Source organism: Bactrocera neohumeralis, unplaced genomic scaffold, assembly GCF_024586455.1.
Source record: "Bactrocera neohumeralis isolate Rockhampton unplaced genomic scaffold, APGP_CSIRO_Bneo_wtdbg2-racon-allhic-juicebox.fasta_v2 cluster11, whole genome shotgun sequence".
NCBI lineage: Eukaryota > Metazoa > Arthropoda > Insecta > Diptera > Tephritidae > Bactrocera > Bactrocera neohumeralis.
Genome location: NW_026089624.1, coordinates 18,246,005 through 18,271,574, shown reverse-complemented (window position 1 = coordinate 18,271,574; position 25,570 = coordinate 18,246,005). Strand labels below are relative to the sequence as shown.

At 36.9% G+C, this 25,570-nt stretch overlaps 1 protein-coding gene and 1 long non-coding RNA gene across 3 annotated transcripts in view; both read left to right on the top strand.

Annotated features, from left to right (window-relative positions):
• LOC126766297 (uncharacterized) overlaps positions 1-25,570 on the top strand; it is an 82,299-nt gene that overhangs the window by 28,172 nt on the left and 28,557 nt on the right. The window lies entirely within an intron of this gene.
• LOC126766110 (calsyntenin-1) overlaps positions 1-25,570 on the top strand; it is a 69,178-nt gene that overhangs the window by 18,838 nt on the left and 24,770 nt on the right. Inside the window, exons 2-10 of one of the 2 annotated variants that reach the window (XM_050483936.1) lie at positions 1,754-2,034; positions 3,115-3,257; positions 3,318-3,818; positions 3,887-3,994; positions 5,311-6,496; positions 8,338-8,862; positions 8,923-9,006; positions 9,103-9,233; positions 9,294-9,417. In XM_050483936.1, the coding sequence (XP_050339893.1) occupies positions 1,887-2,034; positions 3,115-3,257; positions 3,318-3,818; positions 3,887-3,994; positions 5,311-6,496; positions 8,338-8,862; positions 8,923-9,006; positions 9,103-9,233; positions 9,294-9,417 (2,950 nt within the window). In that variant the 5' untranslated portion in view covers positions 1,754-1,886. The remainder of the gene's footprint in view (positions 1-1,753; positions 2,035-3,114; positions 3,258-3,317; positions 3,819-3,886; positions 3,995-5,310; positions 6,497-8,337; positions 8,863-8,922; positions 9,007-9,102; positions 9,234-9,293; positions 9,418-25,570) is intronic. The other variant, XM_050483937.1, reaches the window with a different exon arrangement.

Genomic DNA, 25,570 nt, shown 5'->3' with positions numbered 1-25,570 from the left:
GGCGGCTTACAGAAGGTTTCAAGACCGGAGCATACTCTTGTAGAACCCCCAAAGGTGATCTAGTGACCGATGCCCAGAGCATACTTAAATTATGGAGGGAACACTTCTCCAACCTGCTGTATTGCAGTGAACGTACAACGCCAGGTGAAGGCGAACCCGATTCCCCAATCGATGACGATGGATCAGATTTTCCATTGCACGACCATGAAGAAGTTCGAATAGCAATTACCCGCCTGAAGAGCAACAAAGCTGCGGGGGCCGATGGATTGCCGGCCGAGCTATTCAACCGCGGCGGCGATGAACTGATAAGGAGCATGCATCAGCTTCTTTGTAAAATATGGTCGGACGAAAGCATGCCCAACGATTGGAATTTAAGTGTGCTATGCCCAATCCATAAAAGAGGAGACCCCACAATCTGCGCCAACTACCGCGTATAAGGTGCTATCGAGCGTATTGTGTGAAAGATTAAAACCCACCGTCAACAAACTGATTGGACCTTATCAGTGTGGCTTCAGACCTGGAAAATCAACAACCGACCAGATTTTCACCATGTGCCAAATATTGGAAAAGACCCGTGAAAAAGAATCGATGCACACAACCTCTTCGTCGATTTCAAAGCTGCTTTCTGGTTCTGGTAGTGAACGAGGGCAAGACGAAATATCTCCTGTCATCAAACAAACAGTCGTCGCGCTCGCGACTTGGCACTCACGTCACTGTAGACAGTCATAACTTTGAAGTTGTAGATAATTTCGTCTATCTTGGAACCACCGTAAACACCACCAACAATGTCAGCCTAGAAGTCGAACGCAGGATAAATCTTGCCAACAGGTGCTACTTTGAACTGAGTAGGCAATTAAGAAGCAAAGTCCTCTCTCGACGAACAAAAACTAAACTCTATAAGTCACTCACAATTCCCGTCCTGTTATATGGTGCAGAGGCATGGACGATGACAACATCTGATGACTCATCAGGCCTTAGGAGTTTTCGAGAGAAAAGTTCTGCGAAAGATTTATGGTCCTTTGCGCGTTGGCCACGGCGAATACCGCATTCGATGGAACGATGAGCTGTACGAGATATATGACGACATCGACATAGTTCAGCGAATTAAAAGACAGCGGCTACGCTGGCTAGGCCATGTTGTCCGGATGGATGAAAACACTCCAGCTCTGAAAGTATTCGACGCAGTACCCGCCGGGGGAATCAGAGGAAGAGGAAGACCTCCACTCCGTTGGATGGACCAGTGGAGAAGGACCTGGCTTCGCTTGGAATATCCAATTGGCGCCACGTAGCGAAAAGAAGAAACGACTGGCGCGCTGTTGTTAACTCGGCTATAATCGCGTAAGCGGTGTCTACGCCAATTAAAAAGAAGAAGATATTTTTATTAAGAACTCTGTGGGTTATACCAGTTATCTTCCGTTTTAATTCTTAAGCCTTTTCATAAATATAATTTTTTTCAAATCATAGAAATTGGACACACAAATCTTAATAGGTATGTGCGTCGATAATTCATTTAAGAAAAATGAGTGTGTCTATTTATAGTATTTTCCCCGTTTCCCACATTGGTGTATACTCTGTATCTTTTCGAAGTGATATTTTTGGTGTTCCCTCATGTGAAAACTACAAATTAATACTCAATAGTATTTGATTAAACGTTTGCGCTTTCTTTCTTTAAAATTCTCTGCTAACATACCACATATACATGGTAAATGAAGTTCTTTCAAAAAATATTGTATGATTTTTGTTTTACTTTTAGTGAAACTTCGGATAAGTACGCGGCTTTAGTCCCGCAAGAATAAGTAAAACTCAAAAATAGTCAGGAAAATAGTTAATATTACAACTAAAAGAAAGTTTCTACTACCGAGAAAGTTTCAAAAAGGTTGAACAGAATGTGTAATAGCAAACTAGCATCTCTAGCGGTCAGTTTTCTGTTGCTGAGCTGTTGGTTAGCGAGAGCAACAGGTTCGTCCATGGCATCCCTCAAATACCAGATGAGTTTGTCTAATGAAAACGATGATGATTACTTGTCACAAAAAGGTAAGTTAATCAGTTGAGAAAAAACTTGCTAACTAAGTTTGGAACGTCACATTTTATTAAACGCTATTCAATGTACCCCTTTTTGTCCGAACCTTTTTAAAAGTTGTCATTTATATGTGGGTCAAAAATTTATAAAATAATGGTGAGACCTAACTTCTTATATAGATTTATTGTCCATAACTTAATTCATCATTAAAATATCGTACATATTAGCCTATATACAAGTATATAGTTTAAGATCAACTGGAAATCCCTATATCGGATGTATTTGTCCAAGTCTACTAGAAAATTTCTTTCCACGCAGTTTTGTTAAGGGGTCACATGGGTTTCCTCAGCTTTTTTCAAAAATTCTGTCTCATATTAAAATTTAAATATTTTATTAGAATTATTTATTGTTACAAAAATACACTATTAACAAAGAAATTATGAAATTTATGGAAAAAAACATTTAAAACTCGGCCATTGGGACGCCATTTCCGGTGACCCCTCGGACAAAAGATGCGCCAGCGTTGCCAGGAGATAACTCCTTACAGGATCATCTAAAGTGAAAATATACGTGTTTTAGTTAAAACCTTAACTCAGAACTTGGACGTAGAAACAAAACTGAAAATTGGATTTTTCACAGATATCTCAAAGATGTGGGTAAAATTTTATGAATATCGGTTGAGTTGTTCTCGAGAAATCTAGCCAACCGACTTCAAAAACACAGTTTCGAGAAAAACATGTTTAAAGGCGTCGCACTTAGCCTCGAGCGCACAAGATCTCAAGACTGTATCTCCGAAAACATTACTCAGATAAAATTTAAAATTTAAGACAATATTGTAGAGGTTTTTTTAGAATTTAATAAGACAATAAAAACATTCGATTTTTGGAAACCCATTTAACCCCTTATATGATGAAAATGGTACCTACCATATCAAACCTGAGACAGTCCGTGGATAGATAGATCGTAACCAAACTGAAGGTTATCCAGGATTATAGTTAACAACCACAAGGTCAATAAAACGGGTATATGTAGTCTGCGCAAGATATTGAGATAACATAAAAATAATTAATTCCCATATCATATTACGATTTCAGAAAACGTTTTGGAAAAATCTTATCATGGATTAATACGTGAAAATGAAACTTTGGTTGAAATAACACCGCTAATTAAAGTAGATGAGGAGAAAATATGCAACTTTCGAATATTAAAGAAACCATATCATGAAATACCATTCCAAGTACGTATTATAAACATAAAAGATAGCTAACTATAATTAATGCGCGTATTATAATTTCAGATTGAATTAGTAAACAATTTAGGGATTTTGAAGGCTCGTCGCACACTTAATTGTGAGAAACGTAAAAGTTATCATTTTGAAATTATGGCCATTTTTTGCGATGGCACCCACTCGGCGACGGCTAATGTTCATATAACGGTTATTGATATTAATGAATATGCACCAACATTCCTTCAGCCCTCGTATGTAACTGAAGTTGATGAAGGGCGCTTATATAAAGAAATTATACGCGTTGAGGCGACCGATAAGGATTGTACACCTTTATTTGGCGACGTTTGTAAATACGAGATACTCAATAATGATCAGCCTTTTATTATTGATAATGAGGGATCAATCAAGAATACTGAACCATTATCGCACAAAGCTTCGCATAATCACATTTTGTCGGTGGTGGCATACGATTGCGCGATGAAAGAGTCGGCTCCAATTATGGTGAGCATTAAGGTGCGTCGGGTTTGTGATGCGAGATTCCTAGGAATACCCGAACGTATAGACTACACGGTGAGGCGAATAACATTTAAATGCGTAAAATTAGCAAATATATATAACTAGATTTAGTACATATCTAGGCATCGACAACAGAAAGCCTTTCGCTCTTCCCAAACGCACGCCTGGAACTTTGTGACTTATATTGTGGCAAACAGAATTTGAACATTCACACCTCTGTGGCTTTGAAGGTAAGTAACAAAAAATTAAATTATAGCTAGAAGTGAATAAGAGGTGTGTTCAAAAATAATGGGCATTTTCGTTTTTGTTTTGGTAAAAAATATTTATTCATTTGTTTAGATTAATGTTGTTGCCTTAAACTAGTCCCTATTTGATTTTATAAACTTATGCCAGCGTTTTTTCCAATCCTGGAAGCACTTCTCAAACTCGGTTTTTGGGATAGCTTTTAGCTGTTTCATTTATGCACTTTTAATGTTATCTATGCTTGCAACGTAAATGGAAATAGGAAAAGGACACTCTGAGACATATCTGGCGAATATTAGCTATTGTTATGCTTTTTAGAATGAGTGTGGAAAATTTCTTTCGTCTTAAAAATAAAATTTCTCAAGTGCTTAGGACTATTAAGAATTCTATAACACTTGGTAGGTTAAAAGGGGAGGCACCAGACTGCAGGCGGCCGCACTAAAGCTATGTCTATTAAGTTCGGATTTGGGAGACGTGGAAGATATCTCGTCTCAACAGATGGAAGCCTGAACTTTCGCAAAGGTAATGTTCCATTACATTCTGTCGACTCCACTTTACCACGTTTTTGAAGGTAAGACCTTAGGGGTAAATGCTTAGTGATTACCGCTAAGATGTTACTTATTTTCCTTTTACCTTATTATAAGTTTTCTAGTCTGTCCACCATCAACGCTCCCTCAAAGTACTTTTCTGGCATGCCCGGCGTTAAGAGTGTTCCTCTAAAGTCCTTAACTTCAAGTAACTATTGAAAGAGCTTAATGCTCTAAGGCAGTTTACAGTCCAAGCGGGCCATCTCATCAGTCTTTTCATTTCTTTCTATTTTTATATGATTGTGTAATTTTTGCGCAGTTGTCCACTGAAAGTCTAGTTATTGAATCCTTGTAAGACTTAATCAGTAAGGCTTATTGTAGGAGCTATGGACAGCCTTAATTGCTGCTTGGATATCCACCAGAAAGTTGATGGAGTTGCTGGTTAGAGCAGAAGACTACTTGGAGCCTTCTGTTATGCCAAAAATACCTTAAAAATTTAATTGTAGGAAGTTAGTTTAATGCTTTGTGTATCCTTTCGCCGATGGAATTGTCCACCAAAGAGCCATTGGGCCATTTTATTCTCTTGGGGAAGAAATCCTTGTGTTCATCTCTCCCTAACGTTTTCATTTTCTCAGTTATAACCTTTAATACAAACAGTCACTTTCAAGTTCTTAAAATCACCACAATCGGACGTTTGATGTAATTCTGTGTGATGATTTTCACATAAAAAATTCTCGATCTTAAATATTATCGTTTTCCACTCAATACTCTTTCAGACAAAACATATTTCTTTCGGTTGCGATCGTGACATTAGCAACTGCTCGACTGGCCTCTTGATCGACCTATTGCCGCGAAATGCTGAATGGACAAAGGATCTCAGTTATGATGAAGGGTTTGAACCTGTTTTTCATTTCGATGGATCTACTGGTGTTATCGTACCAGATGCACTTCTTTTTCACCATGACTTTTCGACTCGCTCGTTCAGTATAGTAACAATTTTCAGACACTCCAGCATCTCGTCAGGCAACAAACACATTAAGGAACACATCATTTGCAGTGCCGATGATCATAAAATGAATCGACATCATATGGCATTATTTGTACGCAACTGTCGATTGATATTGTTATTGCGTAAGAATTTTAACGAAGGCGACTTAAATATATTCAGTCCTGCTGAGTGGCGTTGGAAAATACCGCACGTCTGCGATAACGAATGGCATCACTATGTTCTAAGCGTCAATCAATTGTCCAAAGTTGAAATATATATTGATGGGGTGCGTTTTGAAAATTCGGTTGAAGATCGTCACAATAACCCGGAAGTCATAGACGATTGGCCGTTACATGCCGCTCATGGGGTCAACACTACTCTATCGGTGGGTGCCTGCTATCAGAGTTCGGAAAATCGTTTGAAACATGGTTTTAATGGAGATATATCTCAGATAAAAGTATCAATCGATACGATACTTTCGGCGGAAGATGTACGCTGCGGAACCAATTGTGCGGAGCACTTGTTACCTCCTCCAGAAAGTTTGCTAGAGGCTGGTTCACAGGTACAAGCCAATGCTCAAATGAATGAAATTTACATTCAAGGTCAAAGCAAAAGCAATGTTGAACTGCTACTGCAAAAAATTCAGTATGTTAATATTAAAGATTATCCAACCATTGGCCGTCGCAATATTGAGGTTCGCACATCCATGATGTGCATTAATCAGAGCGCCACTCGTTTACCTACCATCGAGACGTATATCATGGTTAACGAGCCCAGCCAATTGGTAATGTCAGAAGAAGGAGTAGCAGACAATAGTGAAATGAATGTCGGGGAATTCAAAGACAAATTTAAGATAACAACATATACGCAAAAGACTTCTTTCATAACTAGTAGACCAAGCACTGTAAACGATCAAGGGCAGCACATGCAAGAGGAAATTAGTAGCGAGGAAAAAGCTAAAATTATAATAAGTGGTAAGCTATCAAATACTAAGTAAACATGTATAGGAAACTAAATATAATATTACGTTTTAATGTTGAGATAAATAATTTATTAGTTAAGTTAAATTGTAAGCTACCCTAACATCGAGAGTATGTTTATAGGTATATGGTAAAGACACTCTGAGTACCACTAGGTGAATACATTTTCTGATGTCGATAACTTGAAAATTCGTGTCTTCTGCCACTTGTGGTGGCTATGTCCATAATCTTTTCTAGCCTCCTAAGTCCTGTATTCTTATAGTAGAACATGCTCCTATTTTCCGAGTAAATACGTCTATGTGCAGCTGATGGTGGAGTGTATTGAACACATCAATCGGACATGGCCTAATAACACCGGTAACCCCTGCATAGGCTGTTTTGTACTCCACTGGCTGGCCACCAATCCAGTGCTCCGTTTGTCAAAACTGGCCTAATGACGGCCGTATACAACCACATAACTATATGTATATGGTTTAAGGCCCCAGTACCTGCTTTTCAACTCCCAGCTGTAGGGGGAAGGGAAATTGTTGTACCATCGAATAAGGGAATATAAAATTGAAGTATTTTGTGACTTTTCAGTAACATTTATCACTTCGTGTAGGGAAGTTTCTGTTGATCGACCATGGATGCATGTTGCGCATTCGATAAGGTATCCGTGAGGATTGATCTTATGTGCAAGTCTATTAGCATTTCTAAAACCTTCAGCATTTTTCCCGGTTATTCTGGCCGGTTTAGGGAGGAATATTACGTTGACTTCTTTCCACCTTTTTGGGGTGTTAGATAGTTGGTTGCGGGCCTGAAATACATATATTTTCTAGCATTATAACCATAGGTTATTTTAGCTTCTCCAACAATATGTGAATAATACCATGTGGACACGCTGCTTTAAGTGGCAGGAAGCTGTTTATAGCGTATATAATTTTCTTCTTGCTTACTATGTGGTCGGATTGGTCTGCCGTATTTGTAACTATGTCGCATTGTATCTCCACAGATTTTTGGTGACTACCATAGATGTATATTTCCAGGATTTCCCCTAAATATTCTTCGGCAAAGGAGGTCCAGATTCTACACCTCGTCTTTAAACAAGATATATTTATGTATTCCTGAGACAGTATCTTACTCAGTCTAGCTGATTTTTTGCACCCTTCTATTAACGTGCGGAAATATTTCCAAGAGTCCGCCTTTGCTTTCCTAATTGCTATTTTGTATTTCATCCAGATATCTTTATACAATTGCCAAATTTTGGTCGTGTAACTCCCATTGAAAATATTTATAAAATGAGTTCTTAGGCTTTTAAGGTCACCGTTCCAAAAAGGAGGCGACTTTCTCTTTTTGATGATTTTGATAAGGTGGTTGAGATATTTTCTATTATCGACGACCAAGCTATCTGATTCTGAGTTTCAAAACTTCTCCCATCACGAAAAATCTGCCGTACTTGGGAAAAAGAATATGGGCTTATCACCCCTCGGATGTAAAGTTTAATGTCTCTCGCGAATTTATTTATTGAGAATCGGGCTTTTAGTAGTTTTTAAAAGAACCATTATAAAGGAAGTGGGCGGGGTTATTATCCGATTTCATCGATTTTGACAGAGTCTAGGGGTGCTTAAGTGAATAGTCCTGAGCGAATTTGGTTATTGTGTCTTAAGTGGTTTTGTACATTACACATCTTACAGGTTGCGGCCACGTCCCTTTTCTCAAAATGTATAGCCCACATGCGCTCCTTGTTACTACAATCCCCTGTGCACAATACAGTTTTGTATCTTAATTTAGTGCTTATTTATGGCATAATAATATGACTCATATCCGCTATTATCTAAAGGAAGGATACATTTTAGGTAACACAAATAACTTGGTATCTTATACGGAAATTAAGCGCGGTGTTCACATTCTTGGCGATATAAACATAACTGTGGTCAATGCAAACAATAAAATTATGTCAAATATGCAAAACTTGGACTCGTGTAGTGTTATTGTGTTTCCATCGTTAAATCCAGACCATGAGGAAATTCAGGTAGACGGTGATGAATCGCTGTCTTCAACACTGGATATAAAGACCAATATTAATAAGGATGGCGTGGAAATGATAGGCAATGATGCTGTAGAAAATTATTTGGAGGTTTTGAAGGCACTTTTGTACAGTAACAAAAAGCCGGCTTACTATTTAAATCGTGTTTTCAAATTAGCTTGTACACAGCTTAATTCTGAGTTTAAAAGTCAAGAATTTACATTGACTTTAACGGTGTTGCATCCCAAACTTGCACCTAAGACTACAACTACAACAGCGTCTATTTTTGGTGTAGCTGAACACTCATCTTATGGAATTAGTGGTGTCAATGGCGGTGTAGGATCAACATCGCTTGGTAAGTTGAATTACGGGTAGATACAAATATACATATATTCCATTTTGTTTTTTTTTACAGATAACAGACTCTTTGCACATGCTATGATGCATTCACATGATGTACAAGAGCCCAAAGTACATGTTCATTCAATTATACACAAAGGTAGATCAAAATTTTATGTTTAATATTTACATACTACGTTTATTGTATTTGTGTGAGCATACATTAGATCATAATTAATATTTACTTTGTATGTAGCCGAGAGTTCACATCCGACAATGCTCATAATTTTGATTTGTGCATTTTTGGTGATCGTATTATGCGGAGTGTCGATAGCTCGTCTAAAAAACAACGGTCTTAAGTACACGGGCAGGCAGCCATGCCCTAAGGTTGATAATGCGTACTTTTCAAAATTCTGTGTGCTTACGAAATGTTCTTTTTTCTTAAAGATTGCCGATGAAAGCTTGGTCTGGGACGATTCCGCGTTGACGATTACGATAAATCCAATGCAAACTGATGCTGTGTCGGAAGATAGCTCAAACTCTGAAAACTCAGAATCAGAAGATGAAGAAGGTATGCAATTTGCTTAATAAAAAACACAAGGCTCACTTTCAAAGGAGGGCTGTTTTTTTAAGGAAATTACCCAAAAGAATTTTATTGAGAGATTCAATTATTTCTGATTTTACTTACAATAATTTCTCAAAGTTACCCCTTTAAAAAGGTTCCCGTTTTGGTTGAAAATTTTGTAAGACTTATACGATCGAATATATAATAAATGCAACAGGTCGGTGAGAAATAACATTTTCAAATATTACATCTTTCTATTTGTCTAATATAACTCTTAACAAGTATGGAAGAGCTAAGTTCGGGTGTAACCGAACATTTCATACTCTTGCAACTTTCAAAAATCAAAGCACGAGAAATATTTTCTGCTGTGAGCAAAACCTTACTACAAAATTGTTGCGAAAAAATTCCTCTTTCATTTTGAAATCTTGAAATTTCTAAATAAGGCACATATATGGAAGATAGGGGTAGTATTGACCCGATTTTATCTAAGATATCTCACATACCTTCATCAATATATGCGGTATAAAGTCAACCGGATGTTTAAAAGTCTTGATATTAGTTATATAGCGGCTATGGCAAGTTTTCACCCGATTTTGTTCAATTTATGCACAAATATCCATTGTTATTACAAAATAACACCTTCAGTTTCATTGAAATAACTCACATATTGACTGATATTTGCAGTATAAATTCAGCCGTAAGTTCAAAAATATTTCTATTAAGAGAATTATTATTTGGATTCAATCCATTTTTGTGATATGAGCATATTATTTTCAGAAAAGATTTATCTCTGAGTTTTTGTAATATATTTCAGAGACAGACCTATATTATCGGTAAAAGGTTCGCAATAGGAACTGCGGTCCATATATTGGGATTTTAACAGTTTTGGTCCGATTTGGATAGCTTTTGTTCATAAGCTGCCACATTTCAAAGGCAGTATTTGTGAAAAGTCTTATTCCGATACATCATTGTTGCCTAATTTGTATACTGGAATTGTGTTAGATGAGAAGTAGGCGTGGTTGTAGTTCGTTTTCGCCGATTTTTCATATTCGCAATGTAACATGGGTATGTATAGGGTTTCCTATAATCGCGTTTTATGGGCGTGGCCGCTTACGCCTATCTACGAGCTGATCCTAACATTTTGAAAAATGAACATAATAACGGATTCCTCAATACAGAGTGTGAATATATGATATAACATCTTGAAGTTACCGAGGATAGGTGAAATCGGTCGACAAATTACCTCAGCGAAGATATACATAGGTACGACATGATTTAAATATTCTACTTTTGAGCGGATATATCGGTCGATATTTGAGTTATCTAAGTAAAATAGCGTGGAAACATGTCCTGAAGATTACATTATTGTAATGGTTAATGCAATCAGTTCAAAGGTTGCAATATAGCCGGTGTAATGATTTCCGATTGACTTTGGACAATTTATGTGTGATACTTTATGAATTTAAATGGACATGTTTTTTTAAACATATTGGGCATGAGTGAAATAGGTCTGGACCTTGATCTTCACGAAATTTGGCAGGAATTAATGATATACTGAAGGATCAAAATGCTCTCGTATGGAATCTTCTTCACTTCGTATATATATAGTGTAATTCTAGCTTAGTTTCAACCAAAGATAACATTTTTGGATCAAACCATGTCAAATAGACCCTGAAAATTTCGCTAAGTTGGGTGAGGGATATAATATGTTATAAATATTTCGTCAAAATTAATTTTTTGTTAATGTTATTGAAAGTTGAATTTGACAGCATGATAAAATTGTAAAATTATTTTCTCATAAACTACGACAGATAAATCGATGAAATTTTGTATATATGTAAGGTAGTTCTAGCTTAGTTTCACCCGGAGATATCATTTTTGGGCTAAGCCACGTCAAATACCCTCTGAAAAATTCACTAAATCACCGATTTTGAAAATAAGTACTTCATTGGGTAAAGGATATAATATGATATAAATGTGAGATTCAATTTATTTTAAAAAATACACGTTCTTAATTTTTCTTATTAACTTTATTCGCACTTATTGAACTTCACGCGGCGGCGTGACCGCTTTTTACAAACTTCACTTAACGACTGACTCTTAAAAACTAACTCTTAATTTCTGTTACAAATGGACGATCAATATGGACCGTTACAATGATGGCTGGTGATGGACGCTTTGTTACTTAACAGATGAGTTACAATGTTGCTATCTGAACTAAACATTATTCGTGCAGTGACAATATTCCTGTATATTATTCCCTCCTACGGTCGGGTATCCTGACCTATTATTCGACCTCGAATAATTAAGCCTACCTTTTCATGTTTTCCACCATTATAGTGGTCTTCTTTGGTGCTTCCGTGTTTCCTACTTTGTCAACCTCGAACCTGTCATGATTTGGTTCGGCGACTACCTAGTACGGTCCCAAATGCTTCGGTCGTTATTTCGTAGCCACCTCAAACTGAGTTTTCTTAATGGCCACCAAATCTTCTATGTTCTATTCACAGCAGGTGTTTTTTTCGTACTGCGTGGTGCAGTGTTATTTAAAATCTATTGTTCTTCTGCGAAGTGGTTGTACCACTGGGTTGGGTTACTTTGACATTTCTTAGACAGCATTGGAACGACGGTCCTGTGAACGAGTTCAACGTGTCCGTTGCCGCGCGGGACACAGGTTGCAATCAACAGGTGTTGTATGCTCTCCCTCGTGCAGTACTCGTTAAACGTCTTTGACGTAAAAGCCACTCCTCTATCCGTTACAGTCCGTTTCGGCTTGCCGAAAACTAAGTATTGTTATTCCACCCCGGTTGATTTCGTTGAGTACAACCAAACGAATTTCGAAAACGCATCTATGATGACTAATATATGATTATACCAATTCCGTGTTTCGGTTATCGGCCCCTAATATGGTCAATATGGTAAGTACCTAATGGTTCACAAATTTTGTCGATTGGTGTCAACAAGCCCTCTTTCTTACCCCTTTTCGCATCTATTACTATGCACTCTACACACGAAGTTACTACATTTTGTACTTTTTTGCTCAAGTTTGGTATATAATAATTTCCTTCTACTAGCTCCTGTGTTCTTTTTGCTGTAAAATGATCCTGGGTATGTGCTAACTTTACAATTTCTTCTTCCATAAGTCATTTCTTAAAAAATAATCCCTTTGTAATAAGACTGCGCGGTAGCCTAATTTTAACGCATCAGCATGCACATCTGTTTCTGCATATGGATTGAAAAGTTTCAGTGCGGGCGCATTTACCAACGCACTCTTCAGATCTTGAATTGCTAAGAGTTCTTCTTCACTCAACCCAAATTTTTCGTCCTGGCGAAGCATATCTGTTAGCGGCTTCGCATTAACTGCATAATTTTGGATGAACCGCCTGAAATATTTGCTATCTAAAGTAAACAGGACTTTTCAAATCTAGCGCTCTCTGGTGGCGCCATCTATATGTCGACTGGTGCGTGGAAATCTGTTATCTTTATCGAAAATTGAACATCTCCGAAACATCGATTTATCGCATTTTGACCGAACATTTTGGGCTTACGAAAGGTGTTTGCACGGTTTGTTGCGCACAAATTGACTGACGACCAAAAATTGCTCAGAATCCAACATTTGAAGGATATCATTACACAGGTCAAAAAGGACAAAAACTTCCTTTACAAAATTATGACTGGTGATGAAACGTGGTGTTTCTAATATGACCCGAAACAAAACGCCAGAGTGCTAAATGGAAGGCACCGGACGAGCAGAAACCCAAAAAATCGCGCATGGAGAAGTCAAAAGTGAAGACAATGTTGATTTGTTTTTATGAGTCCAAGGGTATTGTCCACAGAGAGTTTGTTAAATCTGGCCAAAACGTTAATGCGGTATTCTACCTTGGAGTTTTGAAGCGTTTGGTGCGCCGTATTCGGCCCAAAAATCGCGAAGATGCAAGTTGGCGTTTGTTGCACGATAATGCGCCATCTCATCGATCGACGCTTGTGACCGATCATTTGACCAAAAGTCACATTTTAACCATTAACCACTCCCAGTATTCACCTGATATGACACCGTGCGACTTCTTCCTTTTCGGAAAAATGCATTTGCCCATGAAAGGAAAGTGTTATGCAGACGTAGAGGCCAATCAAAAGGCTTGCACCGGCATACTGGCGGCCATACCGGCCAACGAGCTAAACATGCTTTTGGACCGTGCAAAAAGCTATATTGAAGCAGAAGGAGACTATTTTGAACAAAATAAATTGATTTTGTCAAAAAAACCATTTGTTCTTTTTTTTAGTCCTGTTTACTTTGAAACGCACTTTGTATTAATCCCAAATGGCACAAAACAAAACTCGTATTGGCCGTTCTGAGTTCCGTTTTTCAAGTCTAATGTGGTGAAGACTCTTGCTCCCTGTAATCTGTCTAACGATTCATCCACCACTGTCATTGGAAAATTTTCCCTGATTATTTGTTTATTTATCTTGCGATAATCACGACAAAACCGGTTTGATCCGTTTTCTTTGTAACTAACACAACGCGAATTGCGACACGCTATTCTGAATAATACCCTCTTTAAGCTTTCTCGTCAACACATGGTTGATCCGCCTGCGACATCCTACGTGGCCGTTAAAATATCGGTTTCTCACTCTTTAATAACAATTTCATCTGTACAAGCGTTTTAGTAGGCTTCTTAGGATAATAACAATTAGTCCAACTGCTAACTACTTTAGCCTCGTCTATCTGCAGATGCGATAGATTCATCCTACGTGGCCGTTAAAATATCGGTTTCTCACTCTTTAATAACAATTTCATCTGTACAAGCGTTTTAGTAGGCTTCTTAGGATAATAACAATTAGTCCAACTGCTAACTACTTTAGCCTCGTCTATCTGCAGATGCGATAGATTCATTTTATCTGACTCCTCAGATATTGCCGTTCCAATTGAATACAATACCCCAAAATCTTCGCTAAACCCATTATCACCAATGCTTCCGAGCTCGTTTCTAATACCGGTCCGGTAATGTCTTTTTGTTCCTCGAAAACCTCAACACAAAATTGACACAAAGTCTTCATTATCACCTCTTGCACCCTGGTGAGCTGACACAAACACTACAACATGACTGCATGCACCCTGGTGTGTTGACCCAAACTCTTCAGCTCCACCACACGCACCCCCATGAATCTCCCGATCCCTGCGTGCTTCGCTGCTCTCAGCAGTCCTCACAGGTATATAGAACTCACCACTACCTTCTCTAAAAACTAACTCAACATCTTGAAGTACATCATTTCCGATCATGGCTGCATACGAAATATCACTTTCCCTAACCTCGTGAAATGTTACATATAATGACACACCTTCAATTGAAATTTCGGCCGTAAAGCTGCCTAATGTTTTAAGCACGCCTTTACTTACAGCGAACAGTTTTTGTTTTTCTCCAGATAGCTTTATATCTCCTTACATCACTATGGTATCATACCTCATGACACACACGATACATCATGTATCCACTAGTGCAGTGAAGGTAAAACCATTGATAGCTGCATCAACGAAAATCATTCCACCTTTAATGGTAGACGTTTCTAATTTGTTATCAATTTTATTTGTCCGTTCACTTTTTATCGTCTTATCTCTCTGCTCTTTATACTGCTGAGAATAATGTCCCTTCTGTTTGCACTTAAAATAAACAACTTTATTTGGCCTAGCCTTCGAACAGGCTCTTGCTATGTGACCTTCCTTGTAACACTTAAAATACTTCCTTTTCATTGATTCTTTACTCTCTGTAGCGAACCGTTCCACGTATCCTTTATCTACTGCAGCTTGTACTCTTCTAACTTTCTCGTATATGCGAATTTGTTTCTTTAATTCTCCCACCGTTTTGGCTTGAAATAACATACTCTTATTTGCCTTAAATACTCTACTACGCTTCTTTCATCTAAGGAGATTTGCTTCCCTAATTCTAAGATAGCCTAAAGGTATTCCTGAAAACTTTCTTTTGGCTGTATGCGCTGGTTTCATAATGCTCGATGCACTTCAGATGCACATAATTTTTCCCCAAACTCATCGTCACTAACGCTTTAAACTAGCCCAGTCTCTTACTTCTCCAAGTCCACGTGCGAACGATTTCGGTGCTTCCTTAAGTAGTTGTTTAGTGTATACAAATCCTTCTAACTTATTCCAACCGACCGTGTCAGCTATATCCTATTCCTCAACCCAGTGAGGAACGTCGCAAGTATCTTCACGAAAAAAATCTGAAACACTGTCTGCAATGTCGCGCAACGAAAATGACACCCTTTGCGAATTCCATAGAGCAGCTCTTACGTCAACGTACAACGAATTTTCCGATTCGTTCTCGCACTCCCCTTCATCTTGCTCATCACCGAAAACTACTTAAGTGTTGTAGCAAAAGCAGTTGCAACTCCTTTTCCTACCGGTAACGCATAACCCTCGTTGTCTTAGTTTCTCTTTTAACGTCTCTACCGTCATTGCCTTTATCGTTTCAGTATCCATCTTTCAAATTTATTTTTGCTCTTAACTCTTATAAAAATTCGAATTAGAGGTTAGCTTTTACAAATTTAATTATGGTTCTTAGAAGCAAATGTCGATTTTGGTTTTTGCTTACAAACTAAAAGCTACACATTCTACTACATTACATCGCAACTGAGTGCAAATAACACCTTTTTCTACTCTACTAATTACTAAATAATTATAGTTTATCTTAGCTCTAAGGATGGCAAAATTTTTTTTTAATCGACTAAATAATCAAATGATTAATTGCAAGATATAAAAAAATAATTGCAATTAATGTAAAAAAATCGATTAATCGATTAATTTCAATGTTTTCAAATAATACTAAATTGCATGAAGACCACCACCAAGTTTCAGCTCCGAATCTTGTATTATAATGCTCTATCACAGAGTCCCAGACATATCCTAAAAGAGAATATGGCCTATATTTGAAGTTAAGTAGCACAATGACATTAAATTTTTCAAAATATGTACAGAAATCTTAAATTAAAAGAATTGCTTCTTGCTTGAAAGACTATGTTTTGCAACTTTGTGTAAAAATAAAACCAATAAAATATAAGAGACTATATTCTTATTTCAGACGTTCAAATTATGTTGGTATATACACAAAAACAAAAACGGAATTAAAATTAAAATATCGTATTAAAAATTCATTTGTCTTAGCATAAATGAAAATATATTCTTTGAAGTCAAGAAAATTTATTCTCTGTTCAACCAAGTTTGAAGAAAAAGCAATTTCGATAAATGTTTTGTTGTCGCGTTTTTCGGTCGTAGTTGCACCCGCTTTTGAATAAAGCCGCTCAGCTGGTACTGAGGTACCAAGTAGATGACAATACTTTTTTGAAAGTCCGTACAGTTTTAGATAAACGGTTTTCATTTCTTCCCAAGCATCAATAGTGTTTCGACTTAGTTCTAATACCTGACTATTCAAGTAAAAGCTCAATTCATCTTGTGGATATGTAAAATCGTTGTCCTTCCTCCTTCTTTTGTACACTAGAGTTTTGTGAGGAGCCCAGAGGTCAAACTCATTCTCTACCGTTTCCACTGACGACTCGCTGCCCGTTTCCATGGTATCATCTGCAACTGTTATTTCAGTACGTAAAAACTTTATAACTGGGGACAACGCTAATGGGTCTTATAAATTAATTTTTTTGAATCTCGGGTCGAGTAATGTTGATGCAGCTAGCAAAAAGGAATGTTCGGTGTAGCCAAATCTACGATCAATCTGATTTAACACGACATCTTTTAGTTTTTTAGTGACTGGCTGTTTAGCTGTTATTCTCACTATTTGTTCCCGACCACAGTGAACTAATGGAATCACTTGACTTAACGTTGCTCGTTGTTCACCACTTAGTTGTACAGTAGTGGTGCTTAATACTACTACATTTTACGTTTGCGCTGCACAAACATTGCTATATATTTTCTTACGTATCTAGCGTACGTGTTCAGCCGCTTTCGTGTGCGTGTGATATTTTTCGCAGTAGCAGAATTATCAGTCAAACACGCGTGTTTGGATTTTTATTGCGTTGAGCGCCACTGTTGTACAGTCATTGCCTCTAATGGTCTCAATATACAAAGTATTTCCATGATATCATCTTTTTCCTTAGATGTCATCATTACAGGTGCGTCAGAATAGTTGAGGAGTATTTGGTTAATACATGAACATAGTTTAATGAACCGTTTAAGCATGTAGTAGGTCGAATTCCAACGTGTTTTCACGTCCAAAATTGGCTTTAGCATTTTGCCTACAGCTACTCCGGCAGCAGCTTGCATATTTCGAAGATCATCATTAGCTTTAACACTTCTTTTTAGCCACTTAACTATTTCTTTGCATTTTACAACAACTGCATTTACTTCAGGATTGTTCAGTGAATTTTCACATACCAAATTAAGGGTGTGTGCAAAACGGGGAATATGGCGTTTTTTGCCAAATGAATCACCATGTTTGCACCATTGTACAGTCATTACTTGTTTTTCGTCAATAGAAAAGTCTCTGAAAGCAGCAATGAGAACTTCGGAAATATGTGATGCAGTACGTGCTTCCGTTAATTTATATACGCCAATTGTTCCATTAAATTGCTTCGTCCCATTTACACCATGAATGGTCACACCAAGCATGCTATTCATTTCTACATCAGTCCAGATATCTGTCGTTAAACTCAAATATGAAAAAGTTTTTAGTATCGCTACACATTTTTCTTTTTCTTCATCGTACATTTTTTCAATGTGAGCCTTGATGGTATTTCTTGTTGGGACTTTGTAAAGAGGAAAATGTTGCTTCATGAAACTTAAGAAGCCTTTACCTTTTAAAAAATAAATGAACAAAAAGCGTCATTAATTATCAATTTGTTTTGTAATGTATTTTAATATATGTACCTTTAATGGTAGACGTTTCTAATTTGTTATCAATTTTATTTGTCCGTTCACTTTTTATCGTCTTATCTCTCTGCTCTTTATACTGCTGAGAATAATGTCCCTTCTGTTTGCACTTAAAATAAACAACTTTATTTGGCCTAGCCTTCGAACAGGCTCTTGCTATGTGACCTTCCTTGTAACACTTAAAATACTTCCTTTTCATTGATTCTTTACTCTCTGTAGCGAACCGTTCCACGTATCCTTTATCTACTGCAGCTTGTACTCTTCTAACTTTCTCGTATATGCGAATTTGTTTCTTTAATTCTCCCACCGTTTTGGCTTGAAATAACATACTCTTATTTGCCTTAAATACTCTACTACGCTTCTTTCATCTAAGGAGATTTGATTCCCTAATTCTAAGATAGCCTAAAGGTATTCCTGAAAACTTTCTTTTGGCTGTATGCGCTGGTTTCATAATGCTCGATGCACTTCAGATGCACATAATTTTTCCCCAAACTCATCGTCACTAACGCTTTAAACTAGCCCAGTCTCTTACTTCTCCAAGTCCACGTGCGAACGATTTCGGTGCTTCCTTAAGTAGTTGTTTAGTGTATACAAATCCTTCTAACTTATTCCAACCGACCGTGTCAGCTATATCCTATTCCTCAACCCAGTGAGGAACGTCGCAAGTATCTTCACGAAAAAAATCTGAAACACTGTCTGCAATGTCGCGCAACGAAAATGACACCCTTTGCGAATTCCATAGAGCAGCTCTTACGTCAACGTACAACGAATTTTCCGATTCGTTCTCGCACTCCCCTTCATCTTGCTCATCACCGAAAACTACTTAAGTGTTGTAGCAAAAGCAGTTGCAACTCCTTTTCCTACCGGTAACGCATAACCCTCGTTGTCTTAGTTTCTCTTTTAACGTCTCTACCGTCATTGCCTTTATCGTTTCAGTATCCATCTTTCAAATTTATTTTTGCTCTTAACTCTTATAAAAATTCGAATTAGAGGTTAGCTTTTACAAATTTAATTATGGTTCTTAGAAGCAAATGTCGATTTTGGTTTTTGCTTACAAACTAAAAGCTACACATTCTACTACATTACATCGCAACTGAGTGCAAATAACACCTTTTTCTACTCTACTAATTACTAAATAATTATAGTTTATCTTAGCTCTAAGGATGGCAAAATTTTTTTTTAATCGACTAAATAATCAAATGATTAATTGCAAGATATAAAAAAATAATTGCAATTAATGTAAAAAAATCGATTAATCGATTAATTTCAATGTTTTCAAATAATACTAAATTGCATGAAGACCACCACCAAGTTTCAGCTCCGAATCTTGTATTATAATGCTCTATCACAGAGTCCCAGACATATCCTAAAAGAGAATATGGCCTATATTTGAAGTTAAGTAGCACAATGACATTAAATTTTTCAAAATATGTACAGAAATCTTAAATTAAAAGAATTGCTTCTTGCTTGAAAGACTATGTTTTGCAACTTTGTGTAAAAATAAAACCAATAAAATATAAGAGACTATATTCTTATTTCAGACGTTCAAATTATGTTGGTATATACACAAAAACAAAAACGGAATTAAAATTAAAATATCGTATTAAAAATTCATTTGTCTTAGCATAAATGAAAATATATTCTTTGAAGTCAAGAAAATTTATTCTCTGTTCAACCAAGTTTGAAGAAAAAGCAATTTCGATAAATGTTTTGTTGTCGCGTTTTTCGGTCGTAGTTGCACCCGCTTTTGAATAAAGCCGCTCAGCTGGTACTGAGGTACCAAGTAGATGACAATACTTTTTTGAAAGTCCGTACAGTTTTAGATAAACGGTTTTCATTTCTTCCCAAGCATCAATAGTGTTTCGACTTAGTTCTAATACCTGACTATTCAAGTAAAAGCTCAATTCATCTTGTGGATATGTAAAATCGTTGTCCTTCCTCCTTCTTTTGTACACTAGAGTTTTGTGAGGAGCCCAGAGGTCAAACTCATTCTCTACCGTTTCCACTGACGACTCGCTGCCCGTTTCCATGGTATCATCTGCAACTGTTATTTCAGTACGTAAAAACTTTATAACTGGGGACAACGCTAATGGGTCTTATAAATTAATTTTTTTGAATCTCGGGTCGAGTAATGTTGATGCAGCTAGCAAAAAGGAATGTTCGGTGTAGCCAAATCTACGATCAATCTGATTTAACACGACATCTTTTAGTTTTTAGTGACTGGCTGTTTAGCTGTTATTCTCACTATTTGTTCCCGACCACAGTGAACTAATGGAATCACTTGACTTAACGTTGCTCGTTGTTCACCACTTAGTTGTACAGTAGTGGTGCTTAATACTACTACATTTTACGTTTGCGCTGCACAAACATTGCTATATATTTTCTTACGTATCTAGCGTACGTGTTCAGCCGCTTTCGTGTGCGTGTGATATTTTTCGCAGTAGCAGAATTATCAGTCAAACACGCGTGTTTGGATTTTTATTGCGTTGAGCGCCACTGTTGTACAGTCATTGCCTCTAATGGTCTCAATATACAAAGTATTTCCATGATATCATCTTTTTCCTTAGATGTCATCATTACAGGTGCGTCAGAATAGTTGAGGAGTATTTGGTTAATACATGAACATAGTTTAATGAACCGTTTAAGCATGTAGTAGGTCGAATTCCAACGTGTTTTCACGTCCAAAATTGGCTTTAGCATTTTGCCTACAGCTACTCCGGCAGCAGCTTGCATATTTCGAAGATCATCATTAGCTTTAACACTTCTTTTTAGCCACTTAACTATTTCTTTGCATTTTACAACAACTGCATTTACTTCAGGATTGTTCAGTGAATTTTCACATACCAAATTAAGGGTGTGTGCAAAACGGGGAATATGGCGTTTTTTGCCAAATGAATCACCATGTTTGCACCATTGTACAGTCATTACTTGTTTTTCGTCAATAGAAAAGTCTCTGAAAGCAGCAATGAGAACTTCGGAAATATGTGATGCAGTACGTGCTTCCGTTAATTTATATACGCCAATTGTTCCATTAAATTGCTTCGTCCCATTTACACAACGCAATTACCCCAAGCATGCTATTCATTTCTACATCAGTCCAGATATCTGTCGTTAAACTCAAATATGAAAAAGTGTTTAGCTACACATTTTTCTTTGTCTTCATCGTACATTTTTTCAATGTGAGCCTTGATGGTATTTCTTGTTGGGACTTTGTAAATAGAAAATAGGTTGTTTCATGAAACTTAAGAAGCCTTTACCTTTTAAAAAATAAATGAACAAAAAGCGTCATTAGTTATTAATTTGTTTTGTAATGTATTTTAATATATGTACATTCAACAAAGTCAAAAGGTAGGTTATCCATGATAACCATTTCCACTATTCCATGTTGTAGCTTTTGGTTCTTTGAGCCATGAAGCGAAAAGTTTTCAATATTTTCGAAGACTTTAGAAATGAGGGGTTGAGGATTTTTACTGCTACAGCTGGGTAGCTCTCTCATGCTGCTTTCATTCGGTTTTTTGCTGCTGAAGCTTGGCCCCACACTCATTAAGGGCTTTCATTAATTGGTTTGCTGCTGCAACTCGGCATTTCAAGTCTTCGAAAATGCGAAACTTTTCGCTTCATATCAAAGAAACAGATAGTCATAGATAACTACCTTTGCTTTGTTGAAATATTGCATATATTAAAACATGCAAAACAAATTGACATAATTAATGACGCTTTTTGGTAAAATAAAGGCTCTTAAATTGAAAACAACTACTCTTTACAAAATTTGCAATATATGTACGATGAAAAAGAAATGTATGTATTACTAAAACTTTTCATATTTATTTTGTAGTAAAATCTCTAGATAATCTAAAAATGATATATGCTTATTATGACCATTCATGTGGGTTCCGAAGTTCTCATTGCTGCTTTGAAAGACTTTTCTATTGAAGAAAAACAAGTAATGGCTGTAGTGACCGGCAATGGTGCAAACATCGTGAAAGCAGTACTTGATTCATTTGGCAAAAAACGCCATATTTCCTGTTTTGCACACACCCTCAATTTGTTATGTGAAAACTCACTGAACAATCCTGAAGTAAATGCAGTTGTTGTAAAAGGCAAAGAAATAGTTAAGTGGCTAAAAAGAAATGTTAAATCTAAAGATGATCTTCGAAATATGCAAGCTGCTGCCGGAGTAGCTGAAAACACGTTGGAATTCGACCTACTACATGCTTGAACGGTTCATTAAACTATGTTCATATATTAACCAAATATTCCTCAACTATTCTGACGCACCGGTAATGATAACATCTAAGGAAAAAGATGATATCATAGAAATACTCAGTATATTGAGACCATTAGAGGGAATGACTGTACAACTAAGTAGTGAACAACGAGCAACGTTAAGTCAAGTGATTCCATTAATTCACTGTGGTCGGGAACAAATAGTGAGAATAACAGCTAAACAGCCAGCCAAAAACTAAAAGATGTCGTGTTAAATCAGTTTGATCGTAGATTTAGCTACATCGAACATTCCTTTTTGCTAGCTGCATCAACATAACTCGACCCGAGATTCAAAATAATTCATTTCAAAGGCCCATTAGCGTTGTCCCCAGTTATAAAGTTTTTACGTACTGAAATAACAGTTGCAGATGATACTATGGAAACGGGGAGCGAGTCGTCAGTGGAATCGGTAAAGAATGAGTTTGACCTCTGGGCTCCTCATAAAACTCTAGTGCACAAAAGAAGGAGGAAGGACAACGATTTTATATCTCCACAAGATGAATTGAGCTTTTATTTGAATTGTCAGGTATTAGAACTAAGTCGAAACACTATTGATGCTTGGGAAGAAATGAAAACCGTTTACCCAAAACTGTACAGACTTTCAAAAAAGCATTGTCATCTACTTGGTACTTCAATACCAGCTGAGCGGCTTTTCTCAAAAGCGGGTGCAACTGCAACCGAAAAACGCAATCGTTTGACAACAAAACGTTTATCGAAATTGCTTTTTCTTCAAATTTGGGTTAACAGAGAATAAATTTTCTTGACTTCAATGAATATATTTTCATTTATGCTAAGACAAATGAATTTTTAATACGATATTTTAATTTTATTTCCGTTTTTGATTTTGTGTATACATATACCAACATAATTTGAATGTTTATTTATTTTATATATATTTTATTTGTTTTATTTTTACGCAAAGTTGCAAAACATAGTCTTTCAAGCATGAGGCAATTCGTTTACTTTAAGATTGCTGTATATATTTTGAAAAATTTAATGTCATTATGCTACTTAACTTCAAATATAGGCCATTTTCTCTTTTAGGATATGTCTGGGACTCTGTGATAGAGCATTATAATACAAGATTCGGCGCTGAAACTTGGTGGTGGTCTTTGTGCAATTTAGTATTATTTGGAAATATTAGAATTAATCGATTAATCGATTTTTTTACATTAATTTCAATTATTTTTTTATATCTCGCAATTAATCATTTGATTATTTAATCGATTAAAAGAAAAATTTTGCCATCCCTAGTACCTACTCTCTTGAAGTACAACAAACTGAACTGAAATCTCTGTGGGCATAGGTAAAGTCAGAATACAAGTTGTGTTTACCAAAGGTGAATCCTTCCGACACAAGGTCAATTGAAGACATTAAGCTTAAATATTCAAGCTGTTACCACGCTTATGTGTGTTGCGCGGCCTTGATGGGCGAACACATGCATAACCTCACGGCTTTCAACCAAAGGTTACAACAAACTGTAGAACCCGTGAGGTATTCCATCAATTTACCGCCATATGATACAGAAATGTTTTAAAATGGCCCTTTTTTAGGGATTTATTTGTCGCCATTTATGGGAATAACTGAAGACTATCTCCGGTTGAAAAGTTATTCCATTTGAATAAAAAAACGCGAGGTGAGGAAAAAGCTATCGTTTCGAAAGCGCCACTGACGAATGACGGATTCGCATTGACTTGGAATAATTTGTTGTGTAAATGTGAAAAGAAGCGAGTGCTTGTCAACACACAATTAAATTTATATTCAAGCTTCCGCAAATTTCAACAGAATCTGAGACCGAACTCAGAAATTTACAGCGGGAGATAAATAGCAGCATTTCAGCTTTACAATAACATGACATCAATATAGATACCTGGGATGCCATATTTACGTACCTGTGTTCTATCCGACTGCCGGACTATACACTGTCGCTTTGGGAACAATCTCTGGATTCGGATTCAGAGATCCCAAAATGGGTTGAGTTAGACAAGTTTTTAACCAAACGGGTTAAAACGCTTGAGAGAGTATCAAACCTCAAAGGCGAGTTGAGTACTCAACCTAATATTAAGTCGGCTCATGGTGAAGTTCGGATACCAACCTTGCAGTCAAAGATTGCATCCAAGCCCATAAAGTCCCATCAGACCAAGAAAAACAATATTTAATGTAAGAAATGTTAAATCTAAAGATGATCTTCGAAATATGCAAGCTGCTGCCGGAGTAGCTGAAAGCAAAATGCTAAAGCCAATTTTGGACGTGAAAACACGTTGGAATTCGACCTACTACATGCTTGAACGGTTCATTAAACTATGTTCATATATTAACCAAATATTCCTCAACTATTCTGACGCACCGGTAATGATAACATCTAAGGAAAAAGATGATATCATAGAAATACTCAGTATATTGAGACCATTAGAGGGAATGACTGTACAACTAAGTAGTGAACAACGAGCAACGTTAAGTCAAGTGATTCCATTAATTCACTGTGGTCGGGAACAAATAGTGAGAATAACAGCTAAACAGCCAGCCAAAAACTAAAAGATGTCGTGTTAAATCAGTTTGATCGTAGATTTAGCTACATCGAACATTCCTTTTTGCTAGCTGCATCAACATAACTCGACCCGAGATTCAAAATAATTCATTTCAAAGGCCCATTAGCGTTGTCCCCAGTTATAAAGTTTTTACGTACTGAAATAACAGTTGCAGATGATACTATGGAAACGGGGAGCGAGTCGTCAGTGGAATCGGTAGAGAATGAGTTTGACCTCTGGGCTCCTCATAAAACTCTAGTGCACAAAAGAAGGAGGAAGGACAACGATTTTATATCTCCACAAGATGAATTGAGCTTTTATTTGAATTGTCAGGTATTAGAACTAAGTCGAAACACTATTGATGCTTGGGAAGAAATGAAAACCGTTTACCCAAAACTGTACAGACTTTCAAAAAAGCATTGTCATCTACTTGGTACTTCAATACCAGCTGAGCGGCTTTTCTCAAAAGCGGGTGCAACTG